This window comes from Lagopus leucura, unplaced genomic scaffold (genome assembly GCF_019238085.1).
Source record: "Lagopus leucura isolate 7727_CA_CO unplaced genomic scaffold, USGS_WTPT01 Super-Scaffold_739, whole genome shotgun sequence".
Classification (NCBI taxonomy): domain Eukaryota; kingdom Metazoa; phylum Chordata; class Aves; order Galliformes; family Phasianidae; genus Lagopus; species Lagopus leucura.
Window position 1 is genome coordinate 10609573 of NW_024962255.1, and position 17506 is coordinate 10627078.

Below are 17506 nucleotides of genomic sequence, written 5' to 3' on the forward strand. Positions count from 1 at the left end.
TCAGGGCTGTAGGCAGGCTTTTCACAGGCACTGTACCCAAGTAATACGCAGAGACTTTTTAGAAGCTAGAGTAGAGAAAGCCAGGAAAAACCCACATAATAAACAAGCCACTAACGTTTTGAAAACCATAGTGTTTATTGTTACAAATTAAGGTAAACCAGGTTTCTTGCCCAGAGCAGTCTCAACAGAGGATGAAAAGAAACAGCCCTTCCTTTGTTACAGTGAGAACTTTGGTGCAGATTAACTTAGAAAGTGCCTCTCTACCCATTACAATAACACTCCTTTAATGCATTACACTGGAGAACAGCTTCAGGAGGTGCTGCAGGAGACAGCAACTCTCTAAGCAATAAAAGTGCACCTTCACGTTCTTGCAGCGGTTGAATTCCACACTAGTTCATTTCCCATCCCCTCTTAAGAGGGCATTGTCTGTCCCATCGTCTTCCAGCTCTTTGAGACAAACAGGCCCCGACTTTTAGCAATGGTCACTAGGAGGCGTCCCACGTAGTATCCGTTCACCTGGCCTACACCATCATTCTTACCCATTGAAAGCAGGAATGTCAGTGATCCTGGAAAGAAGAGGCAGAAGTTTAAGTTACCGATTTCACAGCTAAATACTGAATATACATATACAGAGCCACTCTCTGTTCAGGCTCTTCTGTTGTGATGGAAGTGCACAATGGAGGGGGGAAGACTGTCCTCCCAAGAGGCAGACAATAAAACTGCAGTAGAAATAAATGTAAGTAGACTGGGAAACCTTTGAAAAAACAAATGTTTGCCCAGGTATCTTCCATCCACACAGAGCAGCTTTCAGAGTAGTTACAGTATTTTCAAGTGGGTTACTTATCAGTGAGACTCATCACCTAGCTAGAATTACTTTCAGATTAAATTTTTCACTTTGTGTTATAGTTTAAGAGAAGGGAGGGGAAAGTCAAGTCCTCTCCTTGTTCTTAGGATTTAATTGGATGGTAAGCAACTTAAAGGTTGATGAATGGCTGAAACCTACCAGTATATTTATCAGGAAGACAGCAGTGAAGAAAGGAGATGTTGCATATGCAGATTGACACAGGTAATCAACTTCTACAGTGTCTTCAGCAAGAACAAAGGTGAAGCCTGAGCTATAAACCTATATAGCCAACCCCAGCTGTGGGTTCCTTCACCTCAATTAGTATCCCAGACAAGTTTTAAAACATCCGTTCCCTGCAGAAAAGCAGCTCAACAGCTAAAGCCAAGCACTAAGATGATGTTACCTGGTTGGTAGGCTTTAAGCGGCTTGTGTGTCAAGCTGTTGATGATATTTGACACTACAATGTCGGCATGCAGCCCAGCGTGGTATGCCATCTTTGGTTCTTTCAGGTTTGCACAGTCCCCAATGGCATAGATGTTGTCATAGCCTTCCACCTGGAGGTGCTTGTTAACGTTCAAAGCTCCGTTACTCGCCACTTTGTCTCCTGTTTGGCAAAACAGTAAGTTTTGAGAAAGAGTTTGGTGCTGTGTGCTGTGGCCTCAGACCCCGAAATGCCGTTGTTATCGATGTGTCAATGACACAAAGCGAAGCGTTAAGATTTTCACTCTTTTTTTCTACGTGTGAGGCAAGAGATGCTTTCTGTCTTGTAATAGGTAATTGTTAACATTCTGATGAGTGAGTTATTCCTTGGTATTTCGGTGGAAACATGGCATGATTAGCAGCTAGCATACATGACTCGAGGGAGGGTCAAGCAAGTATGATATCCTGCCCTTGGCAGCAGGAATTACCAATGACTATGAGGTGTAATCTACCTGGTGCTGGACGAGGGCGCTTGGAGGTATTAGCAAAAGGAGCTGGAGAAGACTGGGGGCCTTGTCATCTGTAAGTTTCTGACGGTCACATTTCACAGCTAAGTATTTAACATGATGTTAGGGCATTTGCTATGTCATGAAAAACTCGAGCAGGAAGACACTGAGGACCTGCTATGCTTCCCTCTGTGCAGCAGCTTTTCACTTACCAAATGCAGTGGCATATGCTGAAGAGTTAATCTTTATCCCAGTGCACAGGACCACCATATCAGCAACAACCTCTGTGCCCTTTTCTGTCCTTACTACCATGTCCTTCTGGAACTGGTTCATTGTGAGATTTTCCACGTTGCTGACCTTCTCACCTGTTGTGACAGAGAGCCCTGGGTAACAGACCTTTACTCAGCTGCTGTTTCCAGCTCGCCCAGATGTTTGTAGAGAAACAGGAATTCAAGGGAGCCATGCTTAGTCCCCAGAAAATTAAATGGGCAATAGGTCATCAAAAAGAGGTGCTGTGGCCAAAGGAAGAGCAGCTTGGAGGGTGTCAGAGTCTAGGTCTTCAAAGGCATTGTTAAGTACATACTTAATAGGAGGCGAACTCCTTTCCTGAGGAGAATCTCTTTCACCTCCTGACGGACGCTTTGTAGCAGCTCTACATCAGCTAGTGCAATTTTTGAGTGAATGAGGGTGACCTGTTGGCGACAAAACAGCAAATGGGCAAATGTGAATGGTATGGGACACCCTGCATGTGGGAGCAGCAATGGACAGCTTCCTTCCACACTGCCTAATGCCCAGGGAGACTGAGCTTAGTGAAGGGCATTTAGTGCCAACAGTTGCACGTACTGGGTGCTCTTAAAAGAGAAGGCATTGTCTGGAACCTCCTGCCTTGCAATGATCTCCAATACCTCCAGCAGGACCACGGAAGAAGAACAGCTTCAGAGACAAGTGAAATGTAACTAATATGTTCCTACCTCTTTGGCTGGGTACTCTGTTTTGATCTCTGCAGCCATCTCGACACCAGCAGCACCACCTCCCACTACCACGATGCGCTCAGATTTCTCAATCTTGAAATAAAGAAGAAACTGATGTTACTCGAGCTCAACTAAGGCAAGCAGTGCTTCCTAAGAAAATCGGTCCCTCACCTCCTTAACCATGTCTTCGTAGGTCTGGATGGCGCTTTCCATGTCAATGACCTTGTTGAACTTCCCAGGGAATGGTCCATCACTGCCAGTTGCAAGAATAAGGTGGGAGTAGTGAAGCTCCTGAGGGGGCGCAGGGTTGGACAAGATGTTAGACCTTGTAAAATGAGAGCCTAAAACACAGTTGTTGCCTCCTAGGTACTATTTACTCATTCCATCTCCACCAGCCTCCACTGATAAATAGGAAAATATTTGCCACTGTCAGAAAGTGGGTTTAAGAAGAGATCTGATCCAGCTGAAGCCACGTAACTGCCTTCCTCAGGGTCTGAGAGGCACGCTGATCTTCCGATGAGCCCAGTGCTGTGAAGAATCTACTAGAAGCTTACAGGAAATAAGGCAATTGCTGTGCCAGTAGAGGTTGCCACCACAGCTGAAGTGCTGAACTCAGAGTCCAGACGGGCACAAGTGCATGCTGACTTCCCTCCTTCACTCCCTTCTGAACAGAGGTGAGATGCTTTGGCTGAAAAGAGTTCCCAGAGCTGTTGCCAATATTTGCCTTTTTTTTTTTCCTCCTGTGGTTAGATAAGGATCTGAGCTCCAGGGTTATCTGAGCTCCAAATCCAACCCTGAGAATAAAAGCTTATCTCAGTACTAGATGGGATGGAGTGCTTACAGCACACCTGTAATTCAGCACAACTCTAGGTCACTGATCTTGGGTAGAGGTGATACTGCTGTTCCATGCAAGAAGGGGAAGATGGTCTGTTTCCAGGCTTGACAAGGATGATTAAATGCCATGCTATTAGCAGACACAGCTTTTAGGTTTTAGAAGAGATGACTGGGAGCCTGCTTTTCTCTTTGGCAGTTCTCCATAGGAGGCCACTGGTTTCATTGCTCAGTGCCTGCCCAAAGGGCCCGCACCGGGGCTCGTTTGGGATCAGATATTTCAGCCAAAGTGAGGCTTACATCAGAACAGGACCCGCTGTACGTGTGAGCTCTGAGCCTGGGGTGCTGGGTGGAGCAGGTTGATGTGCTTGGCTGACCTAAACTGTAGGAGATACGGCGCCCAGACTGACTTCCAGGTAAGTCAGCCAAGCTACCCTGACAAGGCACGGCATCACCCACCTCGCCATCGCTGAGCAGGACCTGCTGCCTCTCGGGGTCTATGCCCACCACCCTGCCTTGACGGAAGCTGTCGCCAAAAGTGACGGTGTAGGAGATGAAAGTCTTCCTGGCGAATCCTGTGGTAAGAGGAGGGAATAGAGAAAAGATCTCCTTCCATGGAAGTTAACAGACCCTCTTCCCTTCTTCCCTCAAGAGGACCTTCCTGAAAGCACCGTATGCAGCTGGGAGTGTGGGCTGGGCCCCTCCTCTGTGCTCTCTGCCCTGAATTCCAGGGCCTTTCCCTTGGAGCTGGTGATAAAGTCAGCTCCTGCGAAATCAAGTGACAACCCCAGCTACACTGTTTTATGTCTGCCCCCTGTATACAGTCTCTTACTGATTTGCCAGCAAGTGCTCCAAGGCCTTTCAGGCAGGCTGGCAGGATTTTTTCTGTTTGGATAAGATTTTGACATCACTTTGATGCTCATTCCCAGCCTCGAATGCTACGTTCCCCCCCCTAAATCCTGGACTAGGGGGGTTACCCAATCCTCCCTAGATGAGGCCGAGTGGATGACTGACAGAATTTTGTCACATACAGCCTCAGGGCTGAACTACTCAGCATGCCACACGCAGAAAGCCATGCCATCTGCTGCCCTTCCACTTACTGTGCGTTTCAGCTTAGCCAACTTCTCAACTCAAAGAAAAAAAAGAATAAAAAGGGCCGTCCAAGTAGTTATTACTTTCTTCCCCTGCAGCCCGTGGGTTTTCCCAGAACCGAGTCATCACATTTTCATCGGACGGGGGCAGCAGGCACTGTGCGCCTCCTCCCCTCGCACTGAGCTGCCGCAGTGGGGGACACGCAGACGCATCGCTCGGCTTACCGCTCTCCACGGAAGCCCGGAAGGCAGCGACGTTGTGGTGGAAAGCATCTCTCATGTCCACCAGCACGAAGGGGACGGCCCAGGACTTGAGCTGGCTGGCGGCCGCGATGCCACCAAAGCCGCCGCCGACGATGACGACGCGCACGGAGTCGTCCACGGACAGCTTGGAGCCCATGGCAGCCGGCGGGGCTCGGCCGGGATGAGAGGCACAGGAGGTTGCGTGGGCCTTCAGGCGGCCGAGACCGCCGGGTGCCGAGCTTTGGGGACGGGCGAGAGGAGCGGCGCTGCCTCTGCCCGCCCCGTGACTCAGCGCTGCGTGCGATGGGCGGGCCGCGCGGGGCCGAGCCGTGCTGAGCAGAGCCGAGCTCTCCTCCGACACGGGGCAGGAGCCAAAAAGAGGCTTTTGTTTTGCTTCCGCAAGTTGATGAAGAGCGGGTGCTGTCTGCGTTTGCCTTGTCCTTTGTCAGCTGTGAATGCTGATTAAATGGATGTCGTTTCAGTGCCCCTTTTAGGATGGCTGGCTAGTTGGGAAACCCGCGGGCGGGGCGGCTGGGTGATGCCCGCCGGACGGTTCGCTCCCTGCATCCAGCGAGCGCTCCTGCACACAGAAAGGATGGGGAGTAAGAGAGGGGCTCGGAAGGACGAGCCCAACATCGCCGTGCTGGAGACAGCGGGAAGGCAGGAGGGGTTGCAAACAAAAGGACATCCAGACCCTGATGCTCTGAGGGACAGAAGCTGCCCCGAAGACTTTGGACTCCTGCGGCATTTCAGATAAATATAGCCGAGTCAATGTATCTGCCGCACACACTACAGTGCTGTGAGCCGGCGGAGTTGCCCCACGTGTCGCAGGCTGGCTTGGAGGCTGCCTCTGCCCTTCAATCCTCCTCCTGACCTGTCCCTTCAAACCCCACGGGTGGGGGAGGGATGGAGGAATTGCAACTTTTCAGGACTAACGGGGCGAGGCGGCCCCTGAGCTGAGCGATGTGTCCGCCAGCCGGCTCGGGCTGCGGGCCCCAGGTAAGCCAGGGGCAGAAAATCCCGACCCTGTTCACATGCAGGGATGGAGCAGCACCGTGCGGGCTCACTGCGGGGATGCTGCGATATGCTGCGAGCGCTGCGGCCGCCAGAGGGTGCAGGCGGCCCGGCCGCGGGGCAGTGCAGGCTGAACTCTGCTAGTCTTAAAGCAAATATCTTAAACCCGCCTCGGAGGCAAAGCGAAATGCCCCTGGGCATTGCTACCAGAGCGCTTTTTCCTCTTCTTGCCTTCAAATCAAGACAGAGCCAGTGGAAGGGACAGCTCTCCGTGCTCAGGTGCTATTTCTGCTCCCAGGCAAGGGGGGAGATCAGGTGAGCCCCATGTTACGCCAGAAGATCAAAGCCATCTTTCATAAGAAAGGGAAACCATTGGAGCCGGTGAGCTGGAGATGCACCAACAAGACAACGCCAGCGGTGCAAACAGGACCCAAAGCAAACTGCAGCGGTAAAAGGAGTCTTTGTGAACGCTTCAGGAACCTCGTGTCCAACCTCAGGCAAATGGGAAAAACCTCCGAATGCTCAACAGAGTGTGGTTGGACGGAGTTCTCTGCGCGCAGGTGTGTGCTTAGCATTGGCTAACGTTGTTTGATGGTGTTTATCTGGCTGTCTGCAAGCAGGCAACTGCAGGAAGAGTCAACCAGTGTCAGAGAGGGCTTTGTCTTCTGCCAGCAGGCCAATATGACGAAGGCACCCGTGGAGGCTGATGGCAGCTCTTGGCCTGCCCTGCTCCTTCAGGCTCTGGAGCTCATCACATCTGTCTGTCTGATGCCCTTGTCTACCTTGAAGATGCAATGGGACCAGTGAGTTAGCTTCAGGTTCTCTGTCATGGCACAGGGGATGAGACGTGCAAGGATCTGCCTCTGCTCTGTGCTGGGAGACGTCACCTGGAGCACTGTGTCCAGATGGGGAGTCCTCAGTACAGGAGAGACACGGAACTGTTGGAGTGCATCCAGAGGAGGGCCACAAACCTGATCCAAGGGATGAAAGACCTCCCTGCAAGGACAGGCTGGGGCTGTGCAGCCTGGAGAAGAGAAGGCTCATAGCAGCCTGTCAGTATCGAAAGGGGCTGTAAGAAAGAAGAGGACAGACTCTTTGTGGGGTTTGCTGTGATAGGACAAGGGGAAATGATTTCAAACCAAAACAGAGGAGATTTACAGTGGATATAAGGAAGAGGTGTTTTACAATAAGGGTGTGACAGTGGCACAGGTTGTCCAGAGAGGTGGGGGAGTCACCATCCCTGGAGGTACTGCAGAGCCATGGGGATGTGGCTCTGAGGGATGTTGGCAGTGGGGGTGGGCTGGGTGAGCTGAGAGGGCTTTTCCAACCTCAGTGACTGTGATTCTTTGACTCAGTGTGTGGGGAAATACATCCCTTGCAAATACAGAGAGCAAACAGCTAATTCTGGACTTAATGATAAATGTTATCAAACTGTGAGGGTCTCTGCTGCAGCTTGGGGTGGGATCAGGTTAACCCAGGGCAAAGAATTGCCTGGAAAAACCAGTTCAGACCTGTTTCTGTCTGCTCTTAAATATCAACAGCGGCTGTTTTTTTACCTTGTAAGTAAAATTTGCTTTTAACAAGAATCAACAAGGCCCTGTTTTGTTTATTCTGTCTCCAACCAACCTCAGTGTCCTCAGCTGAAGAGGTCCACCACTTCCCATCAACCACTGCCCTCAGCACCATGGGCACCTTGTGCTGGTCAGGTGGGACAGCACAGCCACTTGTACTTACAGAGAGCAAAGCCCCCCACTCCAGATGTGAGTACCTGGGCTCACCTGAGGTGTGAGCACTTTGGGGGTGTGGGGCACGGGCTCTCCTGTCCCTTGGGGGAAACACTGCTCCAAAAGCCCCAGTGACTGCCTTTGGTTTTCACGTGCTGTACTTCTTTCTTCACCACCCCTTTTCACAGCAATGCCATTTGGTGGGAACTCAGCACTGATTGTGATCTGATGAAGGCAGGTGCAAACAGCAGCTCGGTCAGCTTTGTCCATCTGGGACATCCCTGGCAAGGCCTTGCTCCTGCAGGTTATGAGTTTCACCCCTTCCCCCCATCCCAGGATTTCACTGCAGTGAAAGCACAACATAAAATAAAACCAAGTCCTTAAAAAAAATCAGTCTCGCAGACAGACAGCCTTTGTCTGAAGGTGTAATTACAGAATAAATATGGGATGCAGACCAAGAAGTGCGGTCTGGTCAGGCATGCAGCCTCTTAAAAAAAAAACACAACAGAACACAAGGCTGTCATTTAATGCTGAATGTCCACGTCTGCAGCCCCCAGCCCCCTTACCATTAGGTGCTTCTTGCTGAAAATGCACACCTTTTCTCCCAAACCTCTGCCCTTCCTGATGTGGGGAAGGCCCAGAGCGAGGTCCTGCTTACTGCTTTAGCCTCGGAGTACCCACGTGTCTGTCCCAATGTGCCTGGCACCACACAGTGCAAATTCCATGCGGGTGTCATGGTTACATGTGTTTAATGAGAGCAATTAGTCGTTGTGAAAATCCGCATGGGTTGGGGGCACGTTTTCTTTATGTCCTATGACATTTTTGAGTGGAAGCTGGAGAGCGTCCAGGAAGAAATGCTGCTGCTCAGCTGGAAGGGGCAGTCTGGAGCCAGGCAGTGCCATGCTGCAGGTGACAGGGGCTGGATCTGCTCCCTGCCCTACATCAGCATGGCTCGCCCGGTCCTGCCCTGTGTATCCCTCAGTTTTCCCACCTGTCTGCCTTCTCTGTGTACAGTAGGAAGGGGCTGAGGACACTGGGCTCTTCTGAAACCGTTTCTGGGTCTGTCAGTCAGAGATGCCTTTGCCTTGCATTGCGTTTCATTTAAACTGTTTATTTGCTTCACGAAAGCAACGGGTACCCTTATGTGGAGGCGAGCACAGAAAGGACCTTGTTGGAGCCTAAATAGCCTTCCTCTGCTGTTTGCTCCTGGGAGCTTAAAGCTCTGCTCCTCCAGCCCCTACTCCTCTGTGTGCTTCCAACCACCCACAAAAGGGGCTGCTTGTTTGCATTCCCCTTGCTTTGTGCCGTGGCAGTGTCCTTGCCGTGCCAACAGCTCAGTGGCACCACGCACCGCTCCCATCCCGGCGTGCAGCTGTGGGATCTGCCTCCGATCCCAGCACCACTCCGCCTTCCCAGCAGGAAGCTCCCAAACAAAACACCATTCACTGGGGAAGCCAGGATGCTCCTCGTGCCGGGAGCTTTGTGTGTGTGGGGTGAGAGAGGAGACCAACCCAGCTAAATGCACGCACTGCATGTAAAAATCCCTGCTTCTGCACCCTTTCCCAAGCCAGGCAGTATCCTGTGCCCTGGCCCTGTTGCATATTGAGGCCAGATGCAAGCAAAGCAATGGGAGAAAGGCAAACCCTGCTGCTGCAGGAGGATGGCTGCTGAGGCAATGGCATGGCTGCTCCCCATCGGCTGCTCTGCGCTGCTCAATGCCACCTCTGTTCTCTGCTCTGGGTCGAAAACGTGGCTTTGTGAGCTAGCTGAGCTGCAGCTTGCTGCTGGAGGCTGGGCGGTCCCAGCTGCTGATTTTCACTGATTTATTTTTGCTTTTGTCTAATGGTGCTGGTGGTGGGGCTGAGCTATGGGTGGCCATGCCAAGCGGTGTGGGGACAGCGGAGCCCCTTGCTTTCCCCGTGGGGTGTGCAGCCCTTGCTGAGCAGGGAGGGATGGCTCAGAGTCAGCTTTATGGCGTAGGGGTTGTGTTCACAGTGTGCCTGTATTGCTGACATCAGGGTTGCTGCTACCCAGGTCCCCATCCTGCCCTTGACCACCAGTGGCTCCCTGCTGCTGGCTCCCCCCCTCTTGCCCATGTGGGGTTTGCTCCCTAACCGGCCTTGGGTTGACTTCCTCTGGGGCAATATAAGGGCAATTAGCCCTGTGGAAAAGAGTGATGCTGGCACTGATGGAATTAGGAGGACTTGACAGTGGCCGAGTGCTGCTTGGAACGAGGGCTGGTCCCTTTGCTGAGCACTTCGAAGACACCATGGCCACACTAAGCCACGTGCTCTGCAGAATGTCTGAAACACCAACTTCCATCAAATTGCTCTTTGCTCAAAAAACCTGAGCAGCTTGTATCCGTGCTCAATGGCAAATGCCTCAGTCCTTTTGTGGGCTCTGGGACTGGGGGAGACGAACACCAACAAGACAGATGTTTTGGACTCTGCTCCTTTGTATTGCTTTTTTGCCCATTTCTAATGAAGTCAAGTGAACAAGCTCCCACCAGGTGACGAGGTTCGGTCGCTCTGGGGCAAGTCATGGGATCTGGAGAGCACCCTTGCCCTGTGTGAGTTTACCACAGTGTCCCCATTGCTGCCTCACTGCAGCCAGGTGTCCCAGGAGCTGCATCCGTAAATCATCCCGTCCCGAGAGGCCTCCTGTGGGCTGTACTCCCATCACCTCCTCTGTAGGTCTCTGCAGCACTTTGTGCTGCTCTGATTTTTGGGCTTAGCTCTGACCCCTGATGTACCTTCCCCACCCTACCCCCCCTTCAATTTTTAAACATAATAAATAAATAAATTTGCCCTGCAACCCTGGTACACAGAGAAAAATGCAGAAAATAAATCAAAAGTACTCTCCCCACCTAACAATCAGCACTGCAGAGCACAAACTGAGGGGCCGCCTCGTCCTGCTGCAGGCAGCTCTCAGTCTGTGCTGGTACCAAGGCACTAAACCAGTAAGGCCTTTGAGGTCCAAGTCCCTGCTGATGCTGGCACACCATGCTGCTGGCACTCGGTGCACACCCTTGGAAAAGGCAGAGAGTCACATGCCCATGGGGCAGCAACATTGCTTCTCGTGCTGAAGTCCACCCAGGAGTGCTCATTGTGTTTGGTGGCATTGGAAAACCTCCAGGTTGCAGAACACTCCCAGAGAACTGTCCCCTGGCTGGGGCTATGGATTCCTGCCTGCAAACTCCGGTTCTCCTGTCCTTTGCTCAATGGCCCTCTGCAGAAAACAGAAGGCACCATTGGAGCTGGAGCACAAATCAGGTTGTGCTAAGAGCTCTGGGCACCCATGGTGCTTGGGTTTTCAATCTCAGGGTCTCATCCTTCCATCGGGAGAGGAACTGAACAGCTTCACCCCTCCGCTGCAGCATCCCTGTGCCATCTCCTGATGGCCCTTCCCAAGAACCCATCGCTATTGTGAGGACGCCCCGGTTCCTAGTCCACGGCACAGGGTGACCCCGGGCCGGCCGGGCGTATGGGGGCAGCAGAGCCGCACTACGTGACCCGTGTGGGGGGCCCCTCCTCCAGCAGGCTGAGCGAGCGGTTGGTCAGCTCCTGGGCGCTACTGGCCAGCTTGTAGCCAAAGAGCCGCATGGCCGGCTCGCAGGCGTCCTGCACCACCTGCGCCAGCTTGAAGGGGATGCTGAACCGCCACTTCTCAAACTGCTCCGAGGAATTCTTCTGCGTGGAGTAAATGCCGTTGCCGTCCTGTGGCGCCTGCGTGTTGGCACGGATCCACTCCTCCACCTGTGGCGTGGGGTGGATGCCGGCGAAGCGGTACATCTCCAGCGCCTTGCGCAGCGGCGCCCGCGCCACGTCCTCGTAGCGCACCAGCATGTAACGGCCTCGCAGCCAGCGCGGCTGCCGCAGCCCCAGCTCGGCCGACAGCCGGATGCTCTCACAGTTGCCCCGCAACCGCTGCACCTCGTCCTCCTGCAGCGGGGCCTCCCCCTCGGCCGCCCACTTCTTCCAGCTCTCGTACTTGCCCGAGAAGGCCACCATGCGCGACGCCAGCACGGCACGCGGATCCCGCACCAGCTGGATGACACGCAGGTCCAGCCGTGGGTCCTCAGCCAACGGCTGCAGGAACTCCAGCTGCCGGATACGCACCGTCTTCAAGGCCACGTGCTGCTTGCGCCGGCACGCCTCGGCTGCCAGCGTGACGTTGAGGGGCCCGCAGCGGCGGTTCTTGCAGTGGTACTTCTCAAAGACCTTCTTGAGGCCGGGCGTGCAGACGGGCTCCTCACAGAGCGAGCGGCTGGAGCCCCTCCGGAACAGGGCGGCCGTAAGGTGCTCCTCGGGCGCCGGCGAGATGAAGCTCTCCAGGATGTAGAGGTCACAGAGGAGGAGCTGCTGCAGCACATCCCGGTACACCAGGGCCGAGCCCACCGCGTTGGCCCCCCCTGGCTCAAAAGTGACCGTCCTCTCAATGTGCCACAGGGGCTCAAAGAGGTAGAAGATGTTGCCCTGCTGGTTGAAGAACTCCCCAACGAAGGAGGAGCCGGTGCGCGTGGTGGCCATCAGCAGGACGTGCCGCCGCGGCCCTGGGGCTGCCATGCCCAGCTCCCCGGCCAGCTGCAAGGTGACGTTGCGCAGCCGCGTCCTCAGCTGTGAGAAGGCTGTGTCCAGCTGCCGCAATGAGGCCAGAGACCCATTCTCAGCTGGCACCGGGCTGGTCTCCGTCTCATTGGCCTCTGGCAGCACTTGCGGGGACTGCTTCAGCTTGTCTGACACTCTGCAGGACAGCAAGGCAAAACAGGGCTGAGCCCACGTCCCTCTGTGTCCCTCCATCCCTCTGTATCCCCATGTCCCTCCTTCACAATAAGGGCAGTGAGGTACTGGCACAGGCTGCCCAGAGAGGTTGTGGTGCCCCAGCTCTGCAGACACCCAAGGTCAGGCTGGACGGTGCTGAGCTCCTAATGGAGCAGGTGTCCCTGTTCATTGCAGGGGAGTTGGACCAGTTGGCCTCTAAGGGTCCCTTGCAACTCTGACAATTCTGTGATTCCATGATCTCTGTGTCCCCAGATTCCTCCATCCCTCTGTATCCCCCTGTATAAGTTTCGGGGACCCCCTTGCATCCTTTCCCTGCAGGACCTGGCATTATCACCACATGGGGCAGGCAGGTGGCTCAAAGCAGAGGACATGCAGTATTCCCCTGTTCCCTACCTGGAGATGAAGTTGTTTTCCTTCTCGATGATGACCAGCCCCACCACGAACACCAGCAGCACAGCATACTTGCTCCTCATCTTCAGGCAGTGCAGCACCTCCCGAAAATCCTGGGGCAAAGCCGATCTCCTCTCCATTTGGATGGTGAGTGAGGGAGCTACAGCTTTTGTATCCTCTGCATGTCCACGCTTTCCTTAGAGGATCCCTCAGGCAGGCACCTGATGCTCTGGGCTATCTGCTGGGCACCTGCTGTCCTGCAGCATTTCTTCCCAGGTGGCTCTGGCCTGTGGGGACAAGGAGAGATATGTGGGTGCCTTCCAGCACAGCTCCCAACATCCAGAGAGCTCATGCAAAGGTTCTGGAGTGATTCCCTTCTGCTGGACAACCATGAGCTTGAGAACTCCCAGCACCATAAGAACACAGGAGCAGAGTGTCTCTGTACAGTTCCCACCTGGCACCCAGCAGCTGCTGACAGCACCACTTTCCCGGCTCCCAAAATAAATCCACCATGGGAGACCCCTTCCCACACCTCCTCCTCCAGCATCGAAACCCAATCCCCGCCAGCTGCCTGCTGCGCCCAGCCAGAAACCCCTATCAGCCCCCCTGGGCAGGGCCTTCAGCAGCAGGGCTGCTCAATGGGGCTTCAGGAGCTTCCTGTCAGTGTGATGGGGTGCGCGGCTTCCGCCTTCCTCTAGGTACAAAAAGGAAACCTGATGGGGTTCCAGGAACTGTCTGAAGGCCCACGTGATCCCCTGCGCGCATTGTGCTCTCTGCCCCACATGCTCAGTGCCACCATTTTCTCATGTGGGGCCGTTGTGGCTTTGCACTTGCTGGCGGTGACGGCTGCCAGGGGAAGGGATTTGGGCTCTGCTCTGCCATCACCAGTGCAGGAAAAGTGGCTCCAAGGGTCAGCGCTGCCGCTGCCAGCATCCTGGGTGCAGCCAAGTCGGTATTTCCCCCTTTCAGTGCCTGCAGCAGACAAACCACAAATGATGCCCAGACCAGGGGCTGTACGGGGAACGGATTCCAGCAAAACCCTGATTCCAAGCCCTGGGGCGGATGTGATTCATTAAATACACAGGCAGCTGAGTACTGGATCCCTGAACCCTGCAGAACTCGGGGTGCAAAGAGCTCCCCACTCCCTGCACATCTCGGGGTCTGAGGGCTAGAAACCAGCGGGGACAAGGCTGGGAGCAGCGTGGTGCCCCGCTCGGCATCTTCCTCTCTGGGAGCGCACAGCACGGCCGGGGAGAGGCACAGGCGGCTCTTTGTGAAGGGAACAGAGGGGCTCTGTGCCCCCGCGCTTCTCAGCACCGCTGGGGCTGGAATGGGAGCAGGCGGCCACAGGGAGCTGCCGGGTCCCGTTCCCGAGTCCCGCTCCCGCTGTTGCCCGTCGCTGCCGGAGGTGTGCGCGGTGAAGTCACATTTTCCTCCAAGTGACTCAACGGGCGGCGGGCGAGCTCCTCGAGCAAACCGTCTGCTCGCAGTCCTCGCCTCCCCCTCCCCACCGGGTTAATGGGGGACAGCCCGGCTGAACCCAGGGGCAGAACAAAGGGAGGGCGCGAGCGCCGATCGCCGTTGCTCTTTGTCTACAACCTGGGGGAAGACTCACACGTCAGCTCCCTCCGTATTACCGAACGCTTTTCTTCCCCGCGACGGGAAACACGTCGTTACCCCGACTGCCTCCGCCTAGCAGCGCCCCGGAGCCGGGCGGTGGGATGGGGACGCTGGAGACGGCACAGCTCGCTTCGGCCACTGGCTGTTTCCTCCGCTATTTTTTGCACAGAATCAACGTATTCAAGTTAAAAAAAAAAAAGGGTGGGGGGGGGGGGGGGGCGGGAAGAAATGAAAAAACAGTCACCTCCTACGCTGTTTATAAAGTTGCCCAGAATAGCCCCAAACCGCGGCCAAATGGGAGCCGGCGCCCAGCCCTGAGCAGGGGATGCGGGCTGGGCGGTGTCGGGGCCATCAGTCCGGCTTCCAGGTGACTGCTGCTGGGCTGGCAGGAGGCACTGGCAGGGGCTGCCCCAGCCCCGCAATGGGGCTTTCGGAGCCGGAGGCTGCCCGAGGGGTTGTGGCTGGGGCAGCGGCGGGCGGCCACGTGCTGGGACCCAAACTGGGAACAAACTCAGCGCTAATCGCTGCCGACACCGCTTGCGGAGCCCGCCGGGCATGTTGCGGGCTGGCTCCGAGGTCGAGACGGGAGGCGCCCAGGTGGGCTCTGGGAATGGCACGGGAGGGAGGAGAGCGGCGGCTCAGTGCGCTCCAGCTGCACAAAGCCCGTCCCTGTGCCTCAGCCTCAATGAGCCCTTTCTCCGGGGTGAGACGCAGCGTGCCCGCGTCCCTGAGGCGCAGCGCTGGGAGAGAGCTCCGTACTGACGCGGTGCAGCGCACGGGGAAAACGCGGATTTCCATCCCTGCGGTCTCGCGGCGGGCTCCGGGCCGCGACTCCCGGCAGTGGGACCCCGCCGCACTCCGGCAGCTCGGGGCGGTGTCGGGGCGCGATGCTGCCCGGAGCCTCCGCAGAACTCTCGCGGGCGCTGCGGCCTTTCCCGGCCCCATCCCGGTGCTCCCGCGGTCGGAGAGGAGAGGCCGAAGACAACTTCGCCTTCCTTCGGGAGGACGGCTGATGCAACTCTGGGAGAAACTCTCCGTACCCCCCCGTCCCCTTTGCTCTCCGCACCGAACCGAGGCTGCGGCGCGGCTCGTCCCGACCCCGCCGTCTGCTCCCCAGGAGACTCGGGGGCTCCGGGGGTTGCCGGTCCCGGCGGGGAGAGCGGCGAGAGCTCCCCCTTCGCAGACAAAGGCGCGGTCGGAGGCGGCACAAAGGAGCCCGGCAGCCGCTCGCCGAGGGGCCGGGGGAAGGGGGCGAGAGGGGAGCGGAACGCGGAGCCCCCCGGCCCCTCCCGCCGGCGCAGAGAGCCCCGGCCCCGCCGCCCCCCGCCGGCCCCGCGCCCCCCGCCCGTACCTACCCGCGAGGGCCCGGTCGTGCGGTGCGGCGGGGCGGGCGGCGGGGGCCCTGCTTTTCTTCACGGCGCTGTCATCTCCCTCCCTCCCTTTTCCCTGCCTCTTTCCCTCCCTCCTTCCTTCCTTCCTTCCTCCCGGGGTGCCGGCGGGGGGAGCTGGGCCGGGGCGGGGCCGGCTGGGGGCATCCTGCCGGCTGCATCCCTCACCCCGTCGGGAAAAGTTTCTCTCGGTGCCCGGCCCGCTCCTCCGTCGCCGGCTGCTCCGAGCCCCGAGCCCCGCAGCACCCGGGGCAGAATTCATATGCAGAAATCTGTGCGTCCCACTACGAGCAACGAAGGACGTCTGGCTCTGCAGGCAGAAAGAGAAGAAAAAAATAGTCCCCATACAGCGTCTCAGCCCCGTTCGCATTCCTGACACAGCTCTTCCAGGCATCAGGCAGAAACACACTTGCTGGCGCCGGCGTGCCGCTCGTTAGCAGGTCCCCATTAACGAAGTTACCGTGGAGCGCCCTGCCCTGCGCCCGGAGTGCCAGCACCGCGCTCCCAGCAGGACGGTGCATGCACCAACCTGTGCGAGGTACACGCACCGCTGTGTGCACCGATGGCAGCGCCCGGCGGGTGGAGCAGCTTGTGAGCAGCCCGGCTCAGCCTCTACCCGCTGACCCCAGCCACTACTTTCCCCTTCCCGGGAACTTTTTTGGGCATTTTCAGCTCCTCGCTTACTGTTCCAGTGTTGCGTTTGGGCAAGTGGTGAAAATGCTTCATACTGCACTCCCTGCCCGTTTTCTACCCCATATCTGTGCTGGGGACCACGCCCAGCTGTAAGGAAGCTGTAAGGAAGCCCGGCCCGGCCTTCTATCTGTGAAAGCAGTGCAGAGTTTGTCTTGATATTCACCCACGGACTGGGAGCTGCCAAACTCTGTCCTCACATCCCCATGCGCTGCCTGGTGCCATCTGGCAGCCGCAGTGCTGCGGAGTGGGGACTCCATTCCCTTCCATGCATCCCTCAGGGTGCTTTAGGGGTTCGTTTTCCAGGAGGACATGGCTGTAGGACTGGGAAGGCTTCCTCCAGTCTTAGCTCCAAAGGTTCATTCTCGATTTGTTTCACAGAATCAATTTCAACCCCTTGGTTGAAAAGGACCTCAAAGATCATCTAGTTTCAACCCCCTGCTATGTGCCGGGTCACCAACCACCAAACCAGGCTGCCCAGAGCCACATCCAGCCTGGCCTCGAATGCATCCAGGGATGGGGCATCCACAACCCCTTGGACAACCTGTTCCAGTGTGTCGGCACCCTCTGAGTGACAAGCAGCCAGTGCTAGAGCCAAGCAGGAGCCCGGTTTTCCAACCACATGCGCACCTCAGGTGCTGGCATGCCATCTTTACCAGCTTGCTGCCTGAAGCATGCTGTGGCTGATGCAGCAGTCACGGTGAAACAGCGGCACCCAGAGCCTCACGCAACGGAGGGTAATGACGAGGTGCCTAAGGGCCACCAGCAGGCGACCCCAGAGAACACTGCTGCTGGCCGCTTGGGCCGCCTCCTGCCCTGTATCCGCCTCCTGCAAGCCCAGCAAACGCCACAATCGGAGCTCCCCAGGGCGATTTGCAGCCGATCTCCCTGTTTTTGGCTCCCCCCAGCGGATGTGCTCGATCCTAGTGGACGTAATTTGGATGGGAGGCTGGGGCCGGCTCTGAGCCCCACTCATCATCCCTCCCCCCCCCA

At 56.2% G+C, this 17506-nt stretch overlaps 2 protein-coding genes across 3 annotated transcripts; both read right to left on the reverse strand.

Moving 5' to 3' along the window:
- Positions 1 to 116: 116 nt before the first annotated feature.
- AIFM2 (apoptosis inducing factor mitochondria associated 2) lies at positions 117 to 5173 on the reverse strand. Its single transcript, XM_042862976.1, has 8 exons — positions 4889 to 5173; positions 4032 to 4147; positions 2913 to 3032; positions 2742 to 2834; positions 2354 to 2462; positions 1983 to 2135; positions 1248 to 1448; positions 117 to 566 (listed from the first exon to the last, which is right to left on the reverse strand). Exons 1-8 carry the CDS (start codon positions 5061 to 5063, stop codon positions 412 to 414), a joined length of 1122 nt encoding a protein of 373 aa, XP_042718910.1. The 5' UTR covers positions 5064 to 5173; the 3' UTR covers positions 117 to 411.
- A 5326-nt stretch (positions 5174 to 10499) lies between these two features.
- CHST3 (carbohydrate sulfotransferase 3) lies at positions 10500 to 15833 on the reverse strand. Of its 2 annotated transcripts, none has more exons than XM_042863049.1 (3): positions 15791 to 15833; positions 12819 to 13102; positions 10500 to 12387 (listed from the first exon to the last, which is right to left on the reverse strand). In XM_042863049.1, exons 2-3 carry the CDS (start codon positions 12953 to 12955, stop codon positions 11148 to 11150), a joined length of 1377 nt encoding a protein of 458 aa, XP_042718983.1. In that variant the 5' UTR covers positions 12956 to 13102; positions 15791 to 15833; the 3' UTR covers positions 10500 to 11147. The 2 variants fall into 2 exon arrangements, with proteins under 2 accessions (XP_042718983.1, XP_042718984.1); XM_042863050.1 differs by having other exon boundaries at positions 15787 to 15809.
- Positions 15834 to 17506: the final 1673 nt, after the last annotated feature.

Bases quoted from the DNA above. Each gene is read 5' to 3' on its own strand.
- CHST3 (XM_042863049.1), bottom strand. From the start codon at position 12,955: ATGGAGAGGAGATCGGCTTTGCCCCAGGATTTTCGGGAGGTGCTGCAC. The intron at 12,388-12,818 runs GTAGGGAACAGG...GCTGTCCTGCAG, and splicing joins GAAAACAACTTCATCTCCAG to AGTGTCAGACAAGCTGAAGC.
- AIFM2 (XM_042862976.1), bottom strand. From the start codon at position 5,063: ATGGGCTCCAAGCTGTCCGTGGACGACTCCGTGCGCGTCGTCATCGTC. The intron at 4,148-4,888 runs GTAAGCCGAGCG...CTCTTACCACAG, and splicing joins CCGGGCTTCCGTGGAGAGCG to GATTCGCCAGGAAGACTTTC. The intron at 2,463-2,741 runs GTAGGAACATAT...TGTCGCCAACAG, and splicing joins CAGAGTACCCAGCCAAAGAG to GTCACCCTCATTCACTCAAA.